General features: G+C 36.1%; 1 protein-coding gene across 2 annotated transcripts in view; it reads left to right on the top strand.

Annotated features, from left to right (window-relative positions):
• The window catches only part of NCK2 (NCK adaptor protein 2), an 85,730-nt gene that overhangs the window by 47,707 nt on the left and 17,570 nt on the right, over nucleotides 1-20,453 (top strand). The window contains exon 3 of one of the 2 annotated variants that reach the window (XM_030961542.1): nucleotides 5,472-5,710. In XM_030961542.1, the coding sequence (XP_030817402.1) occupies nucleotides 5,485-5,710 (226 nt within the window). In that variant the 5' untranslated portion in view covers nucleotides 5,472-5,484. Of the gene's footprint in view, nucleotides 1-5,468; nucleotides 5,711-20,453 lie in introns of both variants that reach the window. The other variant, XM_030961533.1, reaches the window with a different exon arrangement.

The following is a 20,453-nucleotide window of genomic DNA, read 5'->3' as shown; positions in this document are numbered from 1 at the left end:
CACGGACTTTTTAAAATTTATTTTCTGCAGCTATGTTACTTTAGAGGACCAGATATTGCCTATTTGCCGTAGCTTATGAAAGATTAAACACTTGGGCACTAGATAGCCGGCCTGTGAGCAACAGATGCTGCACGGTTCAGAACACATTTTGATTTTTCAGAGTTTGGGGACAGGAGGAGAGATTGTTCAGCCTTCAAATCTTAGAAAAAACCATGATACATCATTAGGTAGTTTTCTATTCTTCCCATGTAATTAACAAAATATCATATAATAATTCTGTTTTACTTAATATTGTATAGCAATTAGATGGTTTATGTGCATCAGTGTCATGTAAAAGCCTCTGTATCAATTCTGTCCCTTTCTTTCCGTGTGTCTTAAGAAGACATCCAGTTCCAGAACAGTCTGTTATATCAATTGGCACTGCCTATTATTAGAATTTTTGCTTGTTCCCTTGGTGAGGGATTACATTTCAAGCATTACTGTCAATCATTTTTCAGTGATGTTCCTTTTTGCAAAACAAATTGTGAACAAGGAGAGCAACTGCTTCCTTTCTCACTGCATGTTTACCTTCTGTTTGTACTGTCCTAACTAACCCTGACATAACTGTGAGCCTTCCTCTTGAGGCCAAGCAAAGATGCTGCCTTTCTACCCACTGGACTAGGGCATGAAACTAGATGGAGTGTTGGCTTGTGTCAGTCTATAGGAGAAGATTGCAGTTTGGTTGGCATGCTGATAAGAGTCCTTTCCTGCTGGTCATTATGGTAGAAATATATTAGTCCTATATGGGGAGGGGGAGAGAGTGAGGATTGGAATCCCAGCCTGGTAAAAAGAGAATGGGATCTGCATAACAATTCTTTGTATTTTGGTATTTAAAATGACACCAACTGAATAAATCTTACACATGAAGAATTGCTAGTAGATTTATAAGGTTGTTGGAGCAAATTCTCTTAAGTTCCTCTATCTTTAAATTTCCATCGTCTCAAATATTACTTGTATGGTTCAGTTTTAAGGATGGCTTCAAAATAGCATAGGTGTTTCTTTGTTTAGTTTGTTTTTCCTGTCATTGCTAAGTTGTTGGATTGTTGATAGTTTATTGAACATAACCTTTTCTTTTCTGGACTTTCTTCTCATAAAGTCATACAGAAGCTACAGTACTATATCCCACCAATGTCTGCATTTATTCTGCCGTATGGTTAGTTAATGTTCCTCACTTGTCTAAGCAGACTTTCAGTACAGCCACAACTGTCTTGACTTTGGCTGAGTTTTTATTCATTGCCTTCTTGGCTGGACAGTTTATGAGTTTTGCTCTCTCTCCTAAGGATAATTTTCTGTAGAAAAATTTTCATATGAGCTTCTGCAGTAGGGCAGCTTCCATTGAAGACAGGACTCCTTTCCTAACAAAACCTAAGCTGAAGGGAAGTAACTAAGTGGCTGAAAATACATTAGCTCAATCTAAGCTATATTAGTTTTAACGTTTCAGCAAAAATACAATGTTGGTTAAATAAATTATTTTTTTGAGACTGATAGCAGTGACTGAATTGCTGGATTAAAAGGAGTTGGAGTTGTGTATTGGTATTTCAAGAATTAACTTTTGAAGGTCTGGGTTGTGGAGTTCTTTTGCTCTCATTTTATGTGGTGTCTTCATTTTGGGTTGTTTTTGGTTTTTGAGTTTGGAAGTTGGATTGCCATAGAGGTAAAGCAAATGACCACTTGATGTGGTAAGGTAAAAGCCAGGGTCATGTGAAACAATATTGTATGGAGGAAAGACTGTTGCAGTTCCTTGCAGACCTGTATCTATATTTCAAAGCTTTTCACTGGTGCTTTCAGTGTGGAATGTTGTTCTGTCAGATAGGAGAAGACAACTCAGTATTTCAGCGCTAGGACTTCTGAGCTTTTTGAGAAGGAACTTTCCAAAATGGTGTACACTTTTAGCAGTAACAGATTTTCATTTTCTTGATGTGAAGGAATCTTATGTTGCCATTAAAATCTTTGGGAACTGTGGTATGTTTTATTTTGCAGTACGTAAGCAGTACACTGAAGAAATTTCATGCTTTCAGTCTGTGTCAAGTTTTTATGGTACTCTCAGATGCTTTTGGAGTCTGTGTTATTGTTTTCTTTTCATTTTCCCCCAGATCTCGTTATGTTGTCTGCTTATAATCTTTTATTTGGCACATGGCTGTGTTGCAGAAGCATTTCAAAACTATTACCTCTACAGCCTCCCTTCTGGGGAAACAAATATGTCCTTATTTACATACTAGGAAATCTTAGCTCTGCAGATGTCACAGGAAGAGCCATATTGAGAGTGTGGTGCTGGTAACACCAAGGTTGTGGGTTCAATCCCTGTATGGGCCTTTCACTTCAGAGTTGGACTTTGATGATCCTTGTGGGTCCCCTCCAACTCAGAACATTCTGTGATATTGTCCTTGATGGATACAGTCTAATAATGTAATCATAAGAAAATAATTTGAAGAACTTTAATGTATTTTCCCACATTAAAAAAAAAGAAAATAAAACAAAACAAGCAATCAACCCCAAAACACAAAACAAAATTTGCTCCCCCAGAAAGAACAGACCAAAAATTAAAAAAATAACCCAGCATAACTGAGTTGTACATACATATACACAGCTTTAAATGGACAAATGTTTAACTGCAATTGTATTGTGCATTTTGACTCTAAATCCTGTCTCCACTTGAGAAGGAGAGCTTGTGCCACTAAAAATTTAGTAAAACCTGGAGACTATTTTACTGAAAGGTGTTATGTGTGAGCATGGTGCTCAGGAAACTTGGCTTCTCTATTCCAGAATATTTCTACCAAAATTGCATCATGCAAGGGGTCTGCTTGTGAAATGACAGCATTTCTCAGGCATAGTGATAGTTTTACGTGTCTACACTAATGGGAATTTAAGAAATTGAGTAGGTTTGAGCACCATGTCCTGGGTAGTTTCAGAGGACTACAGTTGATATTGTCAGCCCTGGTAAATAGTTTCTTCCTGTGCTTCTGTCCTTGCCCAACACTGTGGGGAAATACTTGATGACTCTTACAAAAGGGCCCAATTCAAATTGTTTTTTTCTTTAGAGGTATAGGAAGAGTTTAATAGTTTTCCACTAGTCACTACTCAAGTATTATTCCTAATGTGGGGTTTTTATTATTATTAATATGCTGTAATATTGATAATTTTAACTTTCCTGTATTGTGAAAATAACCTTTTTTAGAAGGGGAGCGTATGTAGTGACAACAGCATCAGCCAACTGCACTGATGATGTCCTATTTCTTCATGTTCTCCATGTCCCCAGGAATAGTAAGAATTGACCATTTTACAATTGCTGAGATAAAATAAACCAACCTAAATTGGAGAGATAGATTATATTGACAACACCAACCTCCAGAACATGTTTGATTGCAGTCCCCTGTGGCTACATCAGCTTATCGACCTGTAGGCTCTCTGTCCATTTTATGTCAGTCAGGAAGCAGGGCAGTTTATTGGAGACTGAGGTCCAAAGTTCAGACTCTTCTCTATCATTGTCAGATGGGATTATTATTTTATGGGGAAAAAATGGTTGAATGGTTACTGACTTATTTCTTGTAAATCTATCAGTTCCTCTGCGTAAGTCACAGCCTGTTTGAGCTGTAAGGATTGTGCTTCTCTGCTATTCAAAGCATCATAGCTCCTTTTAAAATCCATCTAGGGGACCTCAGCCATGCAAATGTATATCTGAATAATGTTTTAATTGTTGTATGTTCTTTCTGGTTTTTGATTGGAAAATGAGAATGTAAACCTGCTCAACTCAGCTTCAGATTTTTAAAAATCATGTCTTGCCTTGGTCATAAGGAGTAAATTTGCTGGTGTTTGCTATCAAATGGTTTAGCAATTGTAGCTCAGGCCAATATGATGTGCTCTTGGAAACAAAATTCATGATAAGAGGCAGCTATTAATTTATGATAGGGTCCACTATTATGTTTTATGATTATAGATTAAATAAGTAAAGCACTTATTTTTCCTAGAGTAGATAAGCTGGGTTGTCTGGCATGCAGTTTTCACAGTTTGTACTGTAGCTAAAGGGGGAAGTGTGTGTGTGTTTGTGTGTGTATTTACAGACTGCAGAAGGAACCCTTTTGGAATATAGGTGATATAATTTACATGCCGAACAGAATTTCTGAATGAAGTTTGTTTTTTAATTACCTTTCTGTCGCATAAGCTACTAGGTATCACAGAAGATAGGGTTGTGGACTTCTAAGACCTAGGCAACAAAGTCAAATATTACAGAAGTCTTTGGACATTAATAGTTTGAAGCACTTTTGCACCTTTTTCTACTATTCTGTAGTTCAAATGAAATCTACACCTTTTATTTTAAAAAAACCCAAAATCAGACACATTGATTTTCAAATATGTTCTCACCTCCTACTCTCTCTCTCCTCCTCTTCCCTCTCCCCCAACCTGCACGGCAGCAATTAGAACATTTTAGGTGACTTCTCAGAATTTAGAAGGTAAAGTCAACATGTCTTGGTTGGCATTATAACATATTTGAATGTCATTGGTACTAGTATTGGACCTTTTCCTTGCACACTATTGTGCTGCCTCGCATTGTTCCTGGTAATTGCTGGGATGCGTAGGAAAACGTGGAGGCATGCAGCTGTCTTTGTGCAGCTGACAAATAGCTTTGAAAAATACCATTGTTCTTACAGGTGAGTGAGAGAAAGACAACTCATTCAGTCTTAATGGAACTCTGGATATGTTTCAGGTAGGGAAGAAATGAAATCCAGTGGGTGCTCTTCTCCACCCTGCTGACTAATGCCTGGTGCAGGACTATGCTGAGCTGGGATCTTCCTGGGAAGAAAGGGGGAGTGAAGACTCTTAAAGGCAGTTTTGTGCTGCCTGCACAAAACGGTGAACAAAGGCTTGCTAAAGACAGTACCCTCTTATTGATGGTAGATTTCCCTGCTGGGTTACATTGCTTCTTGAATTATTTCTTAACTTTCTACTAAATAAAGATGGACAACTTTGTTTAAATGCAGAAAACTTATATGTGTGAGATTAGTATGAGGATGCGGAACTAGTGCAGAGGGAAAATGCATTTTTCAAATGCTGCTGTTTTATTTTTTTTCTCAGATCAGAACTTGGAATGCCACATGTGGGATACTTTTATAATGCTATATGAAAAAATTAAACAGATTTTATAAATAAGCTTCTGTTAATATATATCCATGTAATATTTTATATACATTTGGAGGATGTGAATATAATACATTATGACTAGAATTTACTGTCAAGATGTTGCCATATTTTAGTGGCTGAAAATGAAGAAAAGTCATTATGACTTCCCTTATTTTTAAGAGGGTTTTCCCTGTATGACATTCTCATTTTCCCCTAGCCTTTTTCCTACTTATTTGAGAAGAATTCAAAGGAAAAAAAGAGTAAGAATTATATGACAAAGTTTATGAGGATAATGTTTTATTATTTTGTTGCAGAAGGACTCCATGAAAGATGACAGAAGAAGTTATTGTTATTGCAAAGTGGGATTACACTGCACAGCAGGACCAAGAACTTGACATCAAGAAAAATGAGCGTCTTTGGCTATTAGATGATTCTAAGACATGGTGGAGGGTAAGAAACGCGGCCAACAAAACGGGATATGTGCCATCAAATTATGTGGAGCGAAAAAACAGCTTGAAGAAAGGTTCTCTGGTTAAAAATCTCAAAGACACACTGGGTAAGTCCTTTTGTATTTTGGAATAAATTTAGTAGACTTGATGAGTTTCAGGTTGGGAATGTAATGTGGATATAAATATTTTTTAACATGTGTGTTTGGTCTTTATGCTTAGTTTGAGGTGACATGGTGGGTAGGTGATTGAGGGAGGGAAGGAGGGAGGGAGAGACAGAGAGAGTGGGTGTGGGTGGAGAATCACGTGTAAAAATCTGTAATATGTTTCCTTCCATCATATCCAGAAGAAAAAGATGTTACTTTTGCTCCAGTTTTCAAAGGTTCTGTATTTTCAGTGGCTGAAGAACTGAGTTTCATAGACAAATCAACTGCTGAATCCTCTCCTTTCACACTAACTCCTCTTACTTGAAAGATGAAGGATGTAAACTGGATTGTTCAGCATTGGTATCATAGCCAAAGCTAAATCACTCTATGAATGGGATTTTACAGCTTGGCTGTATACAGTTAAGTTTCTGTGGTCTGAGATGTTCTGTCAACTTCCAAGTCCTTAAATATGTATTCTACTTTCAACTTGCACATCAAGTCTTCACAACAGTATCTCATACACATAAAATAATCTAGCTTTGAAAAATTTTGTGTGTATTTTAAAGATCTATTGAAATTTCAAAATCTATTTGAAATTCAAGTTAAATGAGTTTTTTTCTCTTTGATTTTTAAAGACTGATTTAAAAGGGCTTTGCATAGAAAAGGCTAGAAAAGGTTATAAACACAGTGATAAGTTGTTGTTTTATGCCAGGAAGACCTACTAGTTGTATTTCAGGACGTTATGAATAAAACAGAAACAGGCACATTAAAAGTGTTTTGAGGGGTTTTCTTTTACTTTTGTTTTGGTTTTTTGCCTGTGTTTTATGAAGTCTTATATAGAGAAAATTTATTCTGTTGCAGACTGCTGTACAAAATGACTCTTCAATAGAAAAATTAGTATTCAGGGATTGGACTTACTAGAAAGTTAAAAGGTTCACTTAAAAATAATATGGCAATAGCTTATGCAGGATAATCCTTTGCCATTGTTGCTTCTAAAAGGCTTTGTTTCTTAGTCACTCCTTCATTACCATGTCTTCCACTGCTGAGTTGCCATAAAGCACATGGAAATTAGGGACTAGAGGATGGGTAGCAGGCAAACAAGGTTATCATAAATTTTGCCATGGTAATATTTCGAACCACAGTCCTTTCTACAGATACTCTTGGAACATACTGATTATAGTGCCAGGAAATGTGATTATGCCTTTTCAAAGATTAAAGTTCCAGTTATGACATTAGGCTCCTTTTATATAGATTTATGTTGTTTAAAACATAAATAGAATGTATGTATTTTGTCTGAAAGGTACCTTAGGAAAATATTGCAGTCCTGTTGTAATAATATTTTGAGTGTTCATGTAAGATGTGGGCAATATTTGCTTGATGCAAACACATTTTTATTTATGTCCAACAGAAATCTCTTTAAGTGAAGGAATAGAGGTTTGTCCTAGCCTATGTGTGTGTTTATTTTCAGTCTTAGCAAGACTGCATGGTGCAGGGTGCTTCCCTTCACTCTAGAGGTGAGTGATGAAAAGGTGTGAGAAAAAAGCTTGGTGGTTTCATGGCTGAACCATCCCTAGGTGTCACATCTCCCAAGCCTCAGCCCTTTGTGCACACCTGCATGGGTTTTTTAAGTTCTGAAGCACTGTTATGACAAGTAACAGTGCTTCAGAACAGACAGACGACATTCCATGTTCCCTTTCTAATGGTTTTCTCTGTGTGTTTGTTCAGCTGAGGCAGAAAGTGCCTTATGATGGGGTCTGGTTTTTGTGTGCTGTGACCACACTTACCTGGTGAACATCCAGAGTGGGAAGCACCTCTCATGCTCTTTTAAGCTCATATACCCTGTGACAGTGAGAAACTGCCTAAGGCATACCTTACTCACAAATGGATTCAGAATATTCTTAATATCCACCCAAAGGAGCTGGTGCTTAAGAGTATTCTTTTTTAAAAGTTTAGGTGCTGTGAACTCCTTACCATAATGAAACATGTATGTGCTGTCTACCATGTATCTGTACAGCTTTTTTTACCTTTCCTGAATCAGTGTCCACAACTAAACTACAGTATTTAAGCCTTTCCTGTCTTGCTGTACAGTAATTTCACATTCAGAACAAGCAGAGCATGTGTCCTTCCTTAGAGGATCCATTGTTTTGAGAGGCCATCAAAAATGCACTCCTTTTTAAACAAAGGCTTGCAAATTGCAAGACTGATGCTCCATCTAGTGAAACAGCTTTTGAAAGTTTTGCTTCACCCAGTGAAGTTCTTTTTATAAAAATATGTCTAATATATCACCACGCCTGCCTCTCCAAGGATCACAAGAAAATTCTCATTAAAATGCCTCCCAACCAGTACAGTTGGGAATGGTGGTCATGAGTATTAGTCCTTAAACCAAATCTGTTTCCAACTTTCATCTTCAAACTACTGCCAAAATACCAGGTACTGAACCTAAAAAAAACCCAACAAAGTGTCGCTTAATAGTCTGTCAATAATTAATCATGAATCCTGTGAAACCTCAGGAGAGAAACAGCAGACTCATAGCTGCTTCCTGTGACGTACCTACACTCCCCCCTTTTCATACTTGTGTCACTCAAGCAAATGGTTGTTCCCATGGAGATGCACTTTTCCCTGCCTCTTTCTTAATAGATTGCATTTCCTTGTGTTAAAAAAGAATTCATCTGAAAGCATCGTTGTCATGCAAATGATGTCATGTGTTGTGTATGTGATTACCTGTAACTATCTGCCACTCTTGTGCTTATCCACAGTAATTACTGGTTCTTGATTTTTATTTTTATATTAAATAAATATGAAAAGTGCCAGCCATAGCTCAAATTGTGGCAGACCCCGTAGGAGCTATAACTATTTAATTAATAGTTCCCCTCGTTTGCTGTTGAACATGCATCATCTGAATAGCTGTTCATCTTTGGCAGTCTGTTTTCTAATGAAACTTTATGCCGCCAGTTATGTTGGTGTCTTGTACACAAAAACTTAAAATCTCATCAGAGAATTAAGTCATGCCTATTTGATGCTAAAAACTAATTTTCCCTGAACTGTTGACTGTCATTAATTATATCTCAGCCCTTGAATATTTTATTAATAGAGTCCTATCAGCTTTACAGTCTTTTGGCTCAGGGTTGATGGAAGGTTGATGGACATATGGTTACCTAGAATATGCAGCTTGATGTTTTAAAATGTCAGCCCATTTTTAGCAATTTCTTAAGGCTTTCTTGAACTTCCATTTTATTTTGGCATTTTTTGAAAAAAAATTTAATTAAAATGTGTTCAGAGACAGCTCTCCTAAATGTGTTGAGTGCTTCTTAAAACACTGATTAATGCTTGTATAGCATATGTTCTTTAAATCAGTTCCCTGTGGACTGAAAAACAGCTCACCCAAAATCTCAAATGACCCCCAGTACTTTCTGAAGAGATACTTTAGAATCATCCTATGCCTTTTCACAAAACAATAGCATTTTCTACACCATTCACTTTGCCTTTCTAAGGGCTTGCTCTATTCTGTTGTATCTTCTTTTAGTCCTGACATCAGGGAATTTCCACAACTTTTAACTTTCCTTAAATTACTTGGAGAAACTTTGAGTCGTGTAATTCTTTGATTGATGGATGACTGGTTTTGTAATTTTTCTGTTTGATATATACTACTTGTGTCTTCTTAAATCTCTTTCTTGAGTGAGGTCTAATGAATACTCAGCTACAATGGCCTAGTTTTAATTATGGAAATACAGTGTATAGGCCACCTATTGAGTATTTTAAATGATTCATCTTCTCTTTCCCTTTTTTGTCTTAACTGAGTGATACTGCAAGTAAAACGTTAATGGTAATTTGGCCATTTCAAATTGCTGTCTTCTGTTTGCTCATATTGAATGAAATCTGGTAATTATAACTATTCTTAAGGCAAAAGCCAGCTTCTATGCCTGTGATTAAAATTTCATCTTCATTCATTATAATGAAGCTTAAAATAGTTTCCTTTTACAGTATTTCTTTTGCAGGAAGGGTATTTTCTATACATTTTGAATAAGTCTTACTAAGCAAGAGACCTCCAGCGTGCATCTTTTAAACTGTAATTTTCTGTAATATAATTCTTCCCATGTGCTGGGGGGTGGAAAGGAATTCCCATATCCATTTGGTTGGAGTGGGTGTTTGCCAGCACCACCCCCAGAGCTGCCTCTGAGTGCAACTCCATGGGTTTCCCCATCTGCAGCAAAGATGATCTATGCCTGCTGGCTCATCTCTGTCATACCAAACAGAAACCTTATCTGAAGGAAGCCAAAATAATTGAGAAGTCAGTTGTTTGTGTACTCAAAATAAAACTTCTACATTTTTTCCATCCCTTTGCAAGTCATTTTCCTGGCAGCAGCACAGCTCCCCAGGCAGCAGCGTGCCATTAGAGACTGAAGCGTGTGATCCAACAGCAGGGTGCCATTTTCATGGGAATCCATGATTTTCTGAATGTTTTTGCTGGTTTTGCTGCTTTTGCTTTACAACCAGCATTGCACATAGGCTCTTCTTGCAGGTTTCTGGTCTTGTTCCCTTTAGTGAGCAACTACGTAAGAAACCTTGAGGACACTTCTGCTCTGCTCTGGATGTGGGTTTTTGAACAGATGCCCTGCAAAAGAAAAAGGTTTAATAAAATGTGTATTGAAAAGGAGATTGGACACCAAGAATACAGGAGAGGTGTTTGCAAATCTGTAGGAACAATAGAAACAGATGAGTTTTGGTGGTGATGGCAAGTGACAGTAACCTTGATAACATTTCACAGACATGTTTGAGTTGCATGAGAGACTTTTAAAATGACTCCTTTATTGGGCTTCTGGAAGTCTGCAAAACTTTTCAGTAACTTTTCACTCAGTATACCAGATTTAGAAAGTAAGAATTGCCAAGTGAGACATAATGTAGAGAAGCCAGTTCTTGCTTGCATCAGTGTTCTAGCAGGTTATTTCACAAGTGTTATGAACATCCAGGACTATTTCCTGTGTTTGTCAACCCCTGTGGTGTGTCTACCTGGGTCACTCTGTACATCTGCAGGAGTCCCTGAATGCCATATATACTGGTGCTTCCAGGAATCAACAGTTTTATATCTCTCTCTTCTCCCCAGTTATTGTTATGAAAATGCTAGGTTTTTTTCAAGTTTATAACTTCATATTTTCTCATTTGAGGGCTACTTAGTGCTACTTTCTCAGTGCTTATTTGGAAATTGACAGGGAAGTTAGCCCTTTTTTGTTTGCAGGATCACTGTCTAGTAAGAAACAGAAGTGAGGAATTGCTCATTCTTTAATGCAATGTTTTTTTAGCAATGGAAAAACAGTTCCTTGTTGCTGTTGGTTAAGAGGCTTGGTGAACTTCTGCTTTGCATATAAATATTTTAACCCAGATTTAAACAATTACCATCATAGTTCTGTATAACATGGTTATGAAATCTCATTCTCCAGTTATCAACCTTTAAGTTCTGGTGTGTGTGTATTATTGGCCTTTATTGTTTTTTTTTTCTTTTTTGGTTTGATTTTGAGGACTTTTAAAAAATATTTTAGTGATCCAATTTTGGGAGCTCTGATATGATATGTGTGACGGATTTAACTGTATAAGGTGGTATTTTGACATTCATCAGATAGTTCCTAAATCTTGTTTTAACTATTGAAATTTGATTACTAAAGTCTTTCATTGGTGAAAGTTACTTATGACTCTAACGTTGCAGGTTTTAGCTGAATATTTTCCAGTTCTTCCACACTTAATTTTTAAAAGTGTGTAATCATAAGAAGTATGCACAGTATTTTTGGCACAGTCAGAGCACTAAGTTGAGTCTTCAGTACTGTTTGCTTGATGAATTTGTTTGTTTATCAGTGACCTGTCTGAGCCTCATCTGCAAGATTACAGAAAACACATTAAATTTGTAATAGACCCAAGTACCAGTTTGAAAATATTTCTATTAATTCTTAATTAGTTATTTCCAATTATAGTCTTCTCTGGACACCCTAAGGGCAAAAAATTTGCTACGGAATGAAAGAATGGTGGAAATAAAAATAAATATGCTATCACTGTATAATAAGTGTATTGTTGTATAGCATAGCCTCTTAAGCCTTATACAATTCATGTTAATAAAAACAGGCCAACCATACAAGACAAACAGTTATTTTAATCTCTCTAGAACTCCAAGCTTCCAATGTTTTTGGCCTTCCTTGTCACAGACCTGTAAGAAATGCTAGTCTTTCCATTCACAAACCATTAATTAAAGTTGATTTTAAAAAATAACTTCTTAAAGTATATAGATACTTGTCAAATTATTTATCACATATAAAAATTCCTAAGAAAGAATTGTATGAAGTTTTTGTTTAGCCTAACATCTCTAGCTGAAATCAGTGATAAAATCAATCCCCTTGTAAGAATTCAGTAAAAATAAAAGTATTTTTTCTGTGTCACTTATTGTTGTTTTGAAGCTTTCTAGCTTGTGGGCATGACAATAGTGGCATGTCTGTTGTGCTTCTTGGAGGATTGTATGAGAGTAAGTCATCTCTATTTGCACCTTAAAGGAGTTGGCACGCAGGACTTTAAGTTCAAATTCAGGGAGAGGAAGTAGTGGAAGTGTTTATATACAGCACAAATTCTTGCTCAATTTCCTAGAATCCTAGAATAACTCATTTCATGGTTGATTTTGTTTGACAGAAGCACTTTCTCTGCTGTGCTTCATCCTGCTTTGTAGTTGCGTTGCTCAGAGTAAGCATGTTTGTTTGTGAGACAGTGTGGCAATGGTGGTGACTCTTCACCAGTGATGAAATGGAGGAGAACATGGTTTTGTGGTAGTGAGGGAAGTGATGGGAACTCCTTTTAGGTGTGGTGTCTTTAGTTCCGGGAGAAAAATAAGCTGGAACAATTGCATTTCTTCCATGTTCACAGTAATAATAGATGATTGTGGTTACATAGATTGCTGAGAAAGGAGGAATGGGAGATGTTCACAATGATTTCAGACACAAGGAAGAGATTTCTTCTAGATTCCCATCTAGAGCATGTGGAGTTAGGTGCTGGCAGTGCTGATGCCACTGGAGTGGTAGCAGATGATTTGTATAATATGTAATTGAAATACTTTGCTGTTTCTGGAAATGTATCTGCCTCACAATCATCATTAAAACCTAGACTTGATTAAATTAGTCATTTTCACTTTATTGATGATCTTTGAAGGTATGGAGACATACCTAATAGCAATAGTTTTGCATATAGAAAATGACATACACTGATGACAGGGTAGGGTCTGCCTTCTGACTATCAATTAGATACATAATTGCAAAAAATACATTAATTTTGAATTAGTGTTACTATAAAATGTTTAAATATTTATTTAGAATGCAAAACAAACTCATGAATTTATGGTTTTCGACCTGTTGTACACCCACAGTCATTTAACTAATTTTGATATGCATATCAACTGTGTCCACTGAAAGTAACATTAAAAGAATCCAAGTCTCTGCTTGGTGGAACGGAAATGAGACTTTCTAAAAGATACTGTGTTGTAATTTCTAAAGAAACATCTGCTTGAGAAGGAAAAATCTGAAGTTGCAGAGCAGACCAATGCAAAACAAACAAACAAAACCACAACAAAAATCCCCAATGAAAATTGAACACAAACTTCATGCCTTTTAAAGAGCTGAAAGCAAAGCATTTTGGTGGATATTCTGGAGAATTTGTTGTACAGAATAATGCTTCTTTTATTGCTTGATAAGAGTTTCTCTGCTGGATGTATGCACCAGGCCCTTTATTTGCTCCAAAGTGAAAAGCCAAATAGCAGCAGTGAATGCAGAACCTGAAGCTTGTTGCAGTGCTAGCTTGTAATGATTCAGAAGTTTGCTTTTCTCAGTTTACAATTGTATATATTGTATTCTGTTGAAATTTTAGCTTTATTGGGGTAGATTATTTATTGGGGTAGATCATTTAAAGGATGTGCTGCTTCAAGAATAGCAAACAAAACTATAATGGAAACCATGATGTGTTCTACCTTTCAGCAGAGTTTTCTACTGTGACGGTTGCAGTAAAATGTTGCAAGGTTGAAGGCATAAAGAAATCCTCCTATTTTTAATCTATATTGAGTAAATAAATTTGTTCATTGTATTAGAAGTTTTATCTAATAGGCATACTTTTCCCCCCTTTCCCATGCAGAATGTCTGTGTGTGCTTGGAGGTACATTGGCTTTTACAGATCAAAGAATGAGCCTTTATTCATAATTATGTGTGAAAAGATAAAAGGATCACCTTAACTTAGTGTGGCTGTGTGTACTGATGTCTTTGGTATTCTTTCCCTCAATTGTCTCCTTGGAGGACCCTTGGTTTTGCCCCTTTCTGAGCCAGTTATGTTTCAACCTGTAATGTCTGGCCTTAGAGCAAGCCCAAAAATTAGCTCCCAAGGTAGTTTCACAGTTCACTATTAAAGAGAGTCACTTCATTGCCTGTAGCTCCTCCTACGCCCTGTTCCAGCTGTGGAGGTGGTCTTTTACTTTCTTAGCATTAAAAGTTCATGTCTGAACCCTCAACTCTTTTGATGTTTCATTTTTTATGTAGAATAAAATACTTAAAGCATTCTGCTAATTATGTCTCTTCTTCTGAACCAGTGAAAATAGAGTGTGTTTTTTTTTCCCAAGGACTGTCTTGTACTGGATTCTTTGCACAGTGTTCCCCTCTGTCTTCCTTTCCCTCAGGTTCCTAGGAGAACTGAAGTTGGCCAAGGCAGCAGGACTGGGGCTGCAGTGAGGGTCACTGCATTGTACCTATCTGCCTGGGTTGGACTTTTTCCATAAGCACATGTTTATAGGGGTACATGTATACAGGTGCTCTGCATACTGTCATCCCCTTTGGCTTCATGTCCTAGCACATGAAGGTGGAAGCAGAGAGAAGAAACAGATGACAGTAGCTGAGGTATTAGAGGTATTGTGTGCCTTGTTTGGTGGGTGGAGCTGGGTCGCCATTCTAAAGACCAAGCAAAGGTAACTGGCAAAAGTCAATAGCCTCTGTATATACTCTGAGGGACACCATTTTCCAAGGAATTACAGTGACTCAAAGGACAAGAGATTTTTGAATACATAGGTGACAGTGGCTATTCTTTCTCCCACCTTAGAATCATTGGGGAATTCTTCTCCTTCAGATGTGGCTATTTCCTTCAATATGCAACCTTAAGTAATTCTTTTGGTTTTACTGGATGGATCTCTTTTTTGTGTGTGTGTTTGTCCTTGTGGTGTTTTGAGGTTTAATATTTCAGGGTATATTTTAAGTATTAATTTGTTTCTTTTTCTCTACGTGTTTCCACTTGGGTTCCATTGCTTTCTGTTTCTCAGGTTTTTCGAAGACCATGACACATTCTCATACCATGCAAACAGAATTTGTAAATTAGCATTCACGCTAAAAGAAAACTAGAGTTTGTCTTAGAATGCGTAAGGAAAGGTTTCCTTCCATTTTCTGAGTCTCAAATGTGGTTTTTTTTGTGGAGTCTGTCCATAAAACAGGAACTGACATGCGTGGAGTGTATGTAGATAAAGCACAAAGCTGCAGTGCTGGAGAGAATGCCCATCTCTCTTGTTTTAAGGGGAAAGGTTCCAGCACAGATGACTTTTTTTGAGAGCTGCTTCAGTGGTGAATGTGATTGTTTACTGACAAATTATTTTTGTGGTCTCAGCAAGTTCATTTGGACAGACACCTCTCTTAATGGATGGTCAGTTTGGACAGGCGGACATTTAAGGTTGCTCTTTCTAATAGATGACTATTTGTAGCTGTATTTTGCACTAGAAATTGATTTAGGAATTAGGCTGTAGACTGTCTAAATTGTATGTAGTCATTGCCATAATGCCTGTTTGCAGTCTTTGGAATTTTGTAAATTAAAGGACACAGAAAGTGAAAGAAAACAGAAAGGAAAAATGAATTTTGATGTGGTGGAAAGGTCATTCTTCTTGTATATGGGCTCTACCAGTTTCCTAACCAACCTCTAAGATATTTTTTCAATTGTTCATTCAGGAAATTGTTCTCTAGAACAGGAGATAAATGTGTTACTTATTACTCTATAGCTACTGAGTTTAAATGTACAGAAGAAATTGTTCTGGTTTGTGTGTGAGTCCTGGGGTTTTGTGTTTTGGCTGTGAGGACTAAACCTCAGAGGAGGTGGGCTGTTTTCTTAAGTGAGCCATTTCATCCTGTTACTTCCCCTTCAGAGATGGAGAGGCCTGATTTTGTGTATGTAATTGCAAATAACCTGAGAGCCCTTGATTAACGAAGCTATGTGCATTGAAATTCAGAGGGGAAGTCAGTACAGAAAAGATGATATTTAGTTTGCTTTCCTCTTCCTAAAAGGAGTTTGTGAGAAAACTGCAGTATCAATGACAGGCTTCTGAGGAATTTTGAGATTTCTAAAGAGAAAATGTAATAAACATCTTGTATTTTCTTGTAACACTTACTTAATGTTGGGAAACCTTAGTATAGTATAACATGGGCACTCTGGCCTTATGGTAGAATTAGTAAGGCTTAACATCGTGCTTGGTGTTGGTATGGGTCAACTGGAGTAAAACATTGTAAACTCAAAGGGTAAATGACTGTTGTACTTTCAGGAGGGACTGTCTTGGGCTTTTTGATGCTGAGATACTGCCCTTTAGTCAGTATTTGGATCATTGTCTTCTAAAGCATTTCTTTGAGCTGAGGGGCTGTATAATTGCTGCTTTGTAGTTTCTCTGTTCGGGTTTAGGCTTGGTGATCCAAACTTCAGCCTCTATCTGTAACACCTGTTACATCTTTGCTTTTCAGATACAGAATTGAGAGTAAATTTGAGCATACAAGAAGTGAAATGACTGTTAGAACTATAGTTACGTGTATCTAAAATAGAATAATTCCATCTTGGTTATTTGGAAGGGTCTTTAAATTGGAGAGTTGTCATCTTGCATTCAGGATAGTCTACTTTGTACCTTGCTGTATTTTTTTCGCCCAATTTCTTTTTAATTAGGTGGGTTAGTGTTAGGAAGTCAAATTTGTATCCTGAGCTGTCATGTGCACCTCTTTCACTTCATATAAATGTGAGATAGCTAAATAGAAATCATCTTTCCACCAAGTGCAGGAAGGGGTTAGGGAGCAGAAGCTGTGATATACTTCCTGAGGGAAAGGAGTATGCATTGAGGTAGACAGTTTGGAGCATCTCATGCATGTTAGTGATTTCTTCTGTCAATATTCTCTGTTGGCGTTTGTGAAGGAGAGGCAAAATAGTGTAGCTTTTCTCCTCTACATCAAGGGAACAGAAAGCAATGGGAAATCCTACATGGCTACTGTGCCTTCTCCAAACACTTTATAGATACGTTCTTAGAATTATTGGGCTGCCTTAGATTTAAGGTGTTTCTGCTTATATTCTCGTATCAGGACATCTTTCAAAGTCAAGATAGCATCATTTATAAAATTCAAAATTAGGTGGAAATGTTTTTATTTGCATTTGAAAGCGGGGACTGCCTATTTAAAGCAAGCGAGCTTCGATTTAAATATGTAGAGGGAAATTGGTAGATCTTGAGAAATCCCATTCATTTTATATGCCTTCCATTTGAGACCAAGCCTGCTGTTTTCCTGTTATATAGAGGATTTTAAATCCTAAGACCATTTAAATTTGCCTAATGAATTTTCCACTTCACCATGCCACTGAGTCAGTTTATGTAAGCCTGCAGATTGTGCATTTGTCTGTGTTCACATATGTCCCTATATTACATCTCTATCATTTTAAGCTTTTGTTCTAAGAAGCTTTGGGTACAGAAAACTCAGTACCTGATATTGGAATTTGAGTGTACCTTTCCTAATCACAAATAGGCATGTGTAGCACAGTGTAAATTACAGGAATTAATGCAGTAGTTGTTCTCAAAATAGTTGTTGAGTTGATTTCTTTGCAGAAGCCTCCTGACTGAATAGTGTTTGATGCATGGAAAACTTTTTGTGTATTTGAAAAGCAGTGATAAAGCAGCCTGGTTGTTGAAATGTCAGAGTTTCACTTTGACATTTAGAGAAGAGTTTCCATTTTCTGATTTGTTCTAGTGTGCCTTTTTTTCAATTGAGCTTCTTAGAGAAGATACAAAAAGTCATTAATTGAGCTGCAAAGCTTTCTTTCTGTATTACAAATGCAGTTGAAGGTTTCTGGAATTTATAGCAGTGTCCTTTAAAGAGTGCTGTTGATGGATATGTTGCTTCTAAAACACTGACTATCCCATATGGATCTTAGCCTTTGAACATTTTCTTGGAAACTGGACATGTAGGTGGAGGGGGAGAAGAAGAACTGGGAGGTTGCAGTCTGAAAATGTGCAGAAATGTTTGATTTTTCTTTCTGTGTAACAGAAGAAACTTTGGTCTTCTGAATTCCTTAGCAATAAAGAAGCAAAGACTAGTTAATTTGAAATTATAAAAGTAATAATAAATAACAAAACTACATGAATGTCTGATTTGAATATTCCAGTTGACAAGAAGTTGTGTTTAGCTCTGTATTGCGTGGATGAATTACTTAATTTACATTGCATTGTGGTGGGTTTTTTCCTGAAGAATTTCCTGAAAAGTTAATTGCCTCTTTCTTAATGCAATTTTTAGTTTATTTCAAAACAGACACTCTACACTTTGCACTCTTATTAAATGTATGCATTAATATGCAATATAATTCATTGCTGTAATATTCAGAGATGAATAACTTATTTGTTAAACAAGAAAGGATCATTGTTTTTAACTGCATCTCTGTGAAGTCAGATGGAATTTCAATTTTCTTAGAATACACAAGAAAAATAGTTTTAGTTATCTTAAAAATGCCTAAAATGTTGGAGAAATATTACTTCTAAGTTAAAAATTAATTTTGAAAAAATTGGTTGTTTGTTACATCTAACAGAAAACATTAGATTAGGAAATTGAATGAAAATTTCTGGTTGCCTTGACTTTGAAGATTTTTAAAATAAGGAGAGCTGTTCTGTAAAATGTGATTTAATGTTTAGGGGTACTAAAACATATATCGATTTCAGGTGAAATTTATTTCTTAACTTTTTATAGAACTCTGAAATTAGCAGCGATTATGTTAATTTTTTTTCTCTGGGTATTTATACTGGGAGTTCTCCTAGTTGATTTGACTTCTGCAAATTTATCAGCCTCAAATTTGTTTATCTTGAATCTTTCCGCTCTTTAATGGAAGTCGTTGTTTTCAGATATTATTATAAGGTTAAATTTTTCAGCACTCTGGAATGCTTTGTTTCAGTTTGAATTGTAAATAACAAAACCCATTGCTATTAAAAAAATGGTTAAAATGAAAATATTTCCATTAAAATTGTACTCTGCTTGTGTTCTTTGTCCGGCCTCTATAATTTTATGGGATTCTTTGGGGGTGTTTTATAGCTATAAAGCAAGTGGTACTGTTAAAAGCATTTTACTCTAGAGTGAGGATGGCTAAGTTAAAATGCATTAAAATTAATATGAAGAATTTTACAAGTAATTGCTTTGTTGTTTTGGGGGGTTTTGTTGCATTTGCTTTTTTGTTGTTGTTGGTTTTGTTTTGTTTTTTGGGTTTTTTTAAAATTCAGATAGTAATGGTCAGTAATATTTTGAAAAATTGAGTTACTGGTTAATTCGTATTTCCCATGAAAGATCTTTTTTTTAAATTATTTTTTCCCATAAATGAATTTTCAAATATTCTTGTGAGGTTTAAAGCCCGTGCTTTGACAGCCTATGTGAGAGTTGTGCATGTACATGTGTCCTTTTCAGCTCTAGTATCAGTTTCTGTGGTTTTGTTAGATGATACAGCATATTTTAATTTTTTGAGAGAAATGCTTGTTGTGTTTGTAAATAGACTGTGAGAGTACCTGTTTGATGCACCATTTGATGCACTATTAATTCAAGCTATCTCTTTGACTCTTTTCTTGCTCAAGTTATGTTTTGTCAACTTACAGCTTTGTAGTAGTATATAATAACCGATCAAAAACTAATTTCAAACATTAAAGGTAGAATACATTATAGAAAAATTAGTTCCAACTTGTTATGAAAAAAAATCGATTAAGATATGTGAATATAGCAAAATATGAAAATGCACAAATAGTTGTCTTTCTAATTGCCATGGGGAGAACTAACAGCTTTACTGAGCAGCCTCCATTTTTATATTTCCAGCTGCATATTTAGACTTAAAACTGGCTTCTCTAACATTGATAGAAGATATTTGAAGAACACCATTTAATAGAACTCTAGTCCCTTAAAGAGAAAGTAGTTTTCAAAACTCAGTTGTAATGAGACAGGTTTGTTAGTTTTGCAGGGTATTCTATAGTTTAAAGGTGACTTTTGGAGGATTTTTAAGGAATTGTATCTATTGTATTTCGTATTAGTTGTACCTATTGTATTTGGTCTTTTTCACCGAGTTCTGAATTGAGGAATTCTGCTTTGGAAATTTGGTATCTCACAATTTCTCAAAGCAATATTTTTGTCATATTGCAATATTTTTCTGAAAGGGTTTTTTGGGTTTTTTTTGTCCTTTGATTTTGATTTGATATGCAGGTGAGCTGCAAAAAAATCTTTTCTCATCATTTGTATATTAAAATTATATATTAAGATCAGAGACAATTTCTCAGTTCAGTTTCTCAGAAATTTTCATTTGGTACTGAATAATGTTTTTTGTATACAGAAGAGGGAAAAATAGAAAAGGCAGTAATATCAAATCAAAAGGCAGTAATAGCAAATCAACTTTAGAAAAAGTCAGG

The sequence above is a fragment of the Camarhynchus parvulus genome, chromosome 1 (assembly GCF_901933205.1).
Source record: "Camarhynchus parvulus chromosome 1, STF_HiC, whole genome shotgun sequence".
Lineage (NCBI taxonomy): Eukaryota > Metazoa > Chordata > Aves > Passeriformes > Thraupidae > Camarhynchus > Camarhynchus parvulus.
This window is presented reverse-complemented; position numbering and strand designations above follow the sequence as displayed.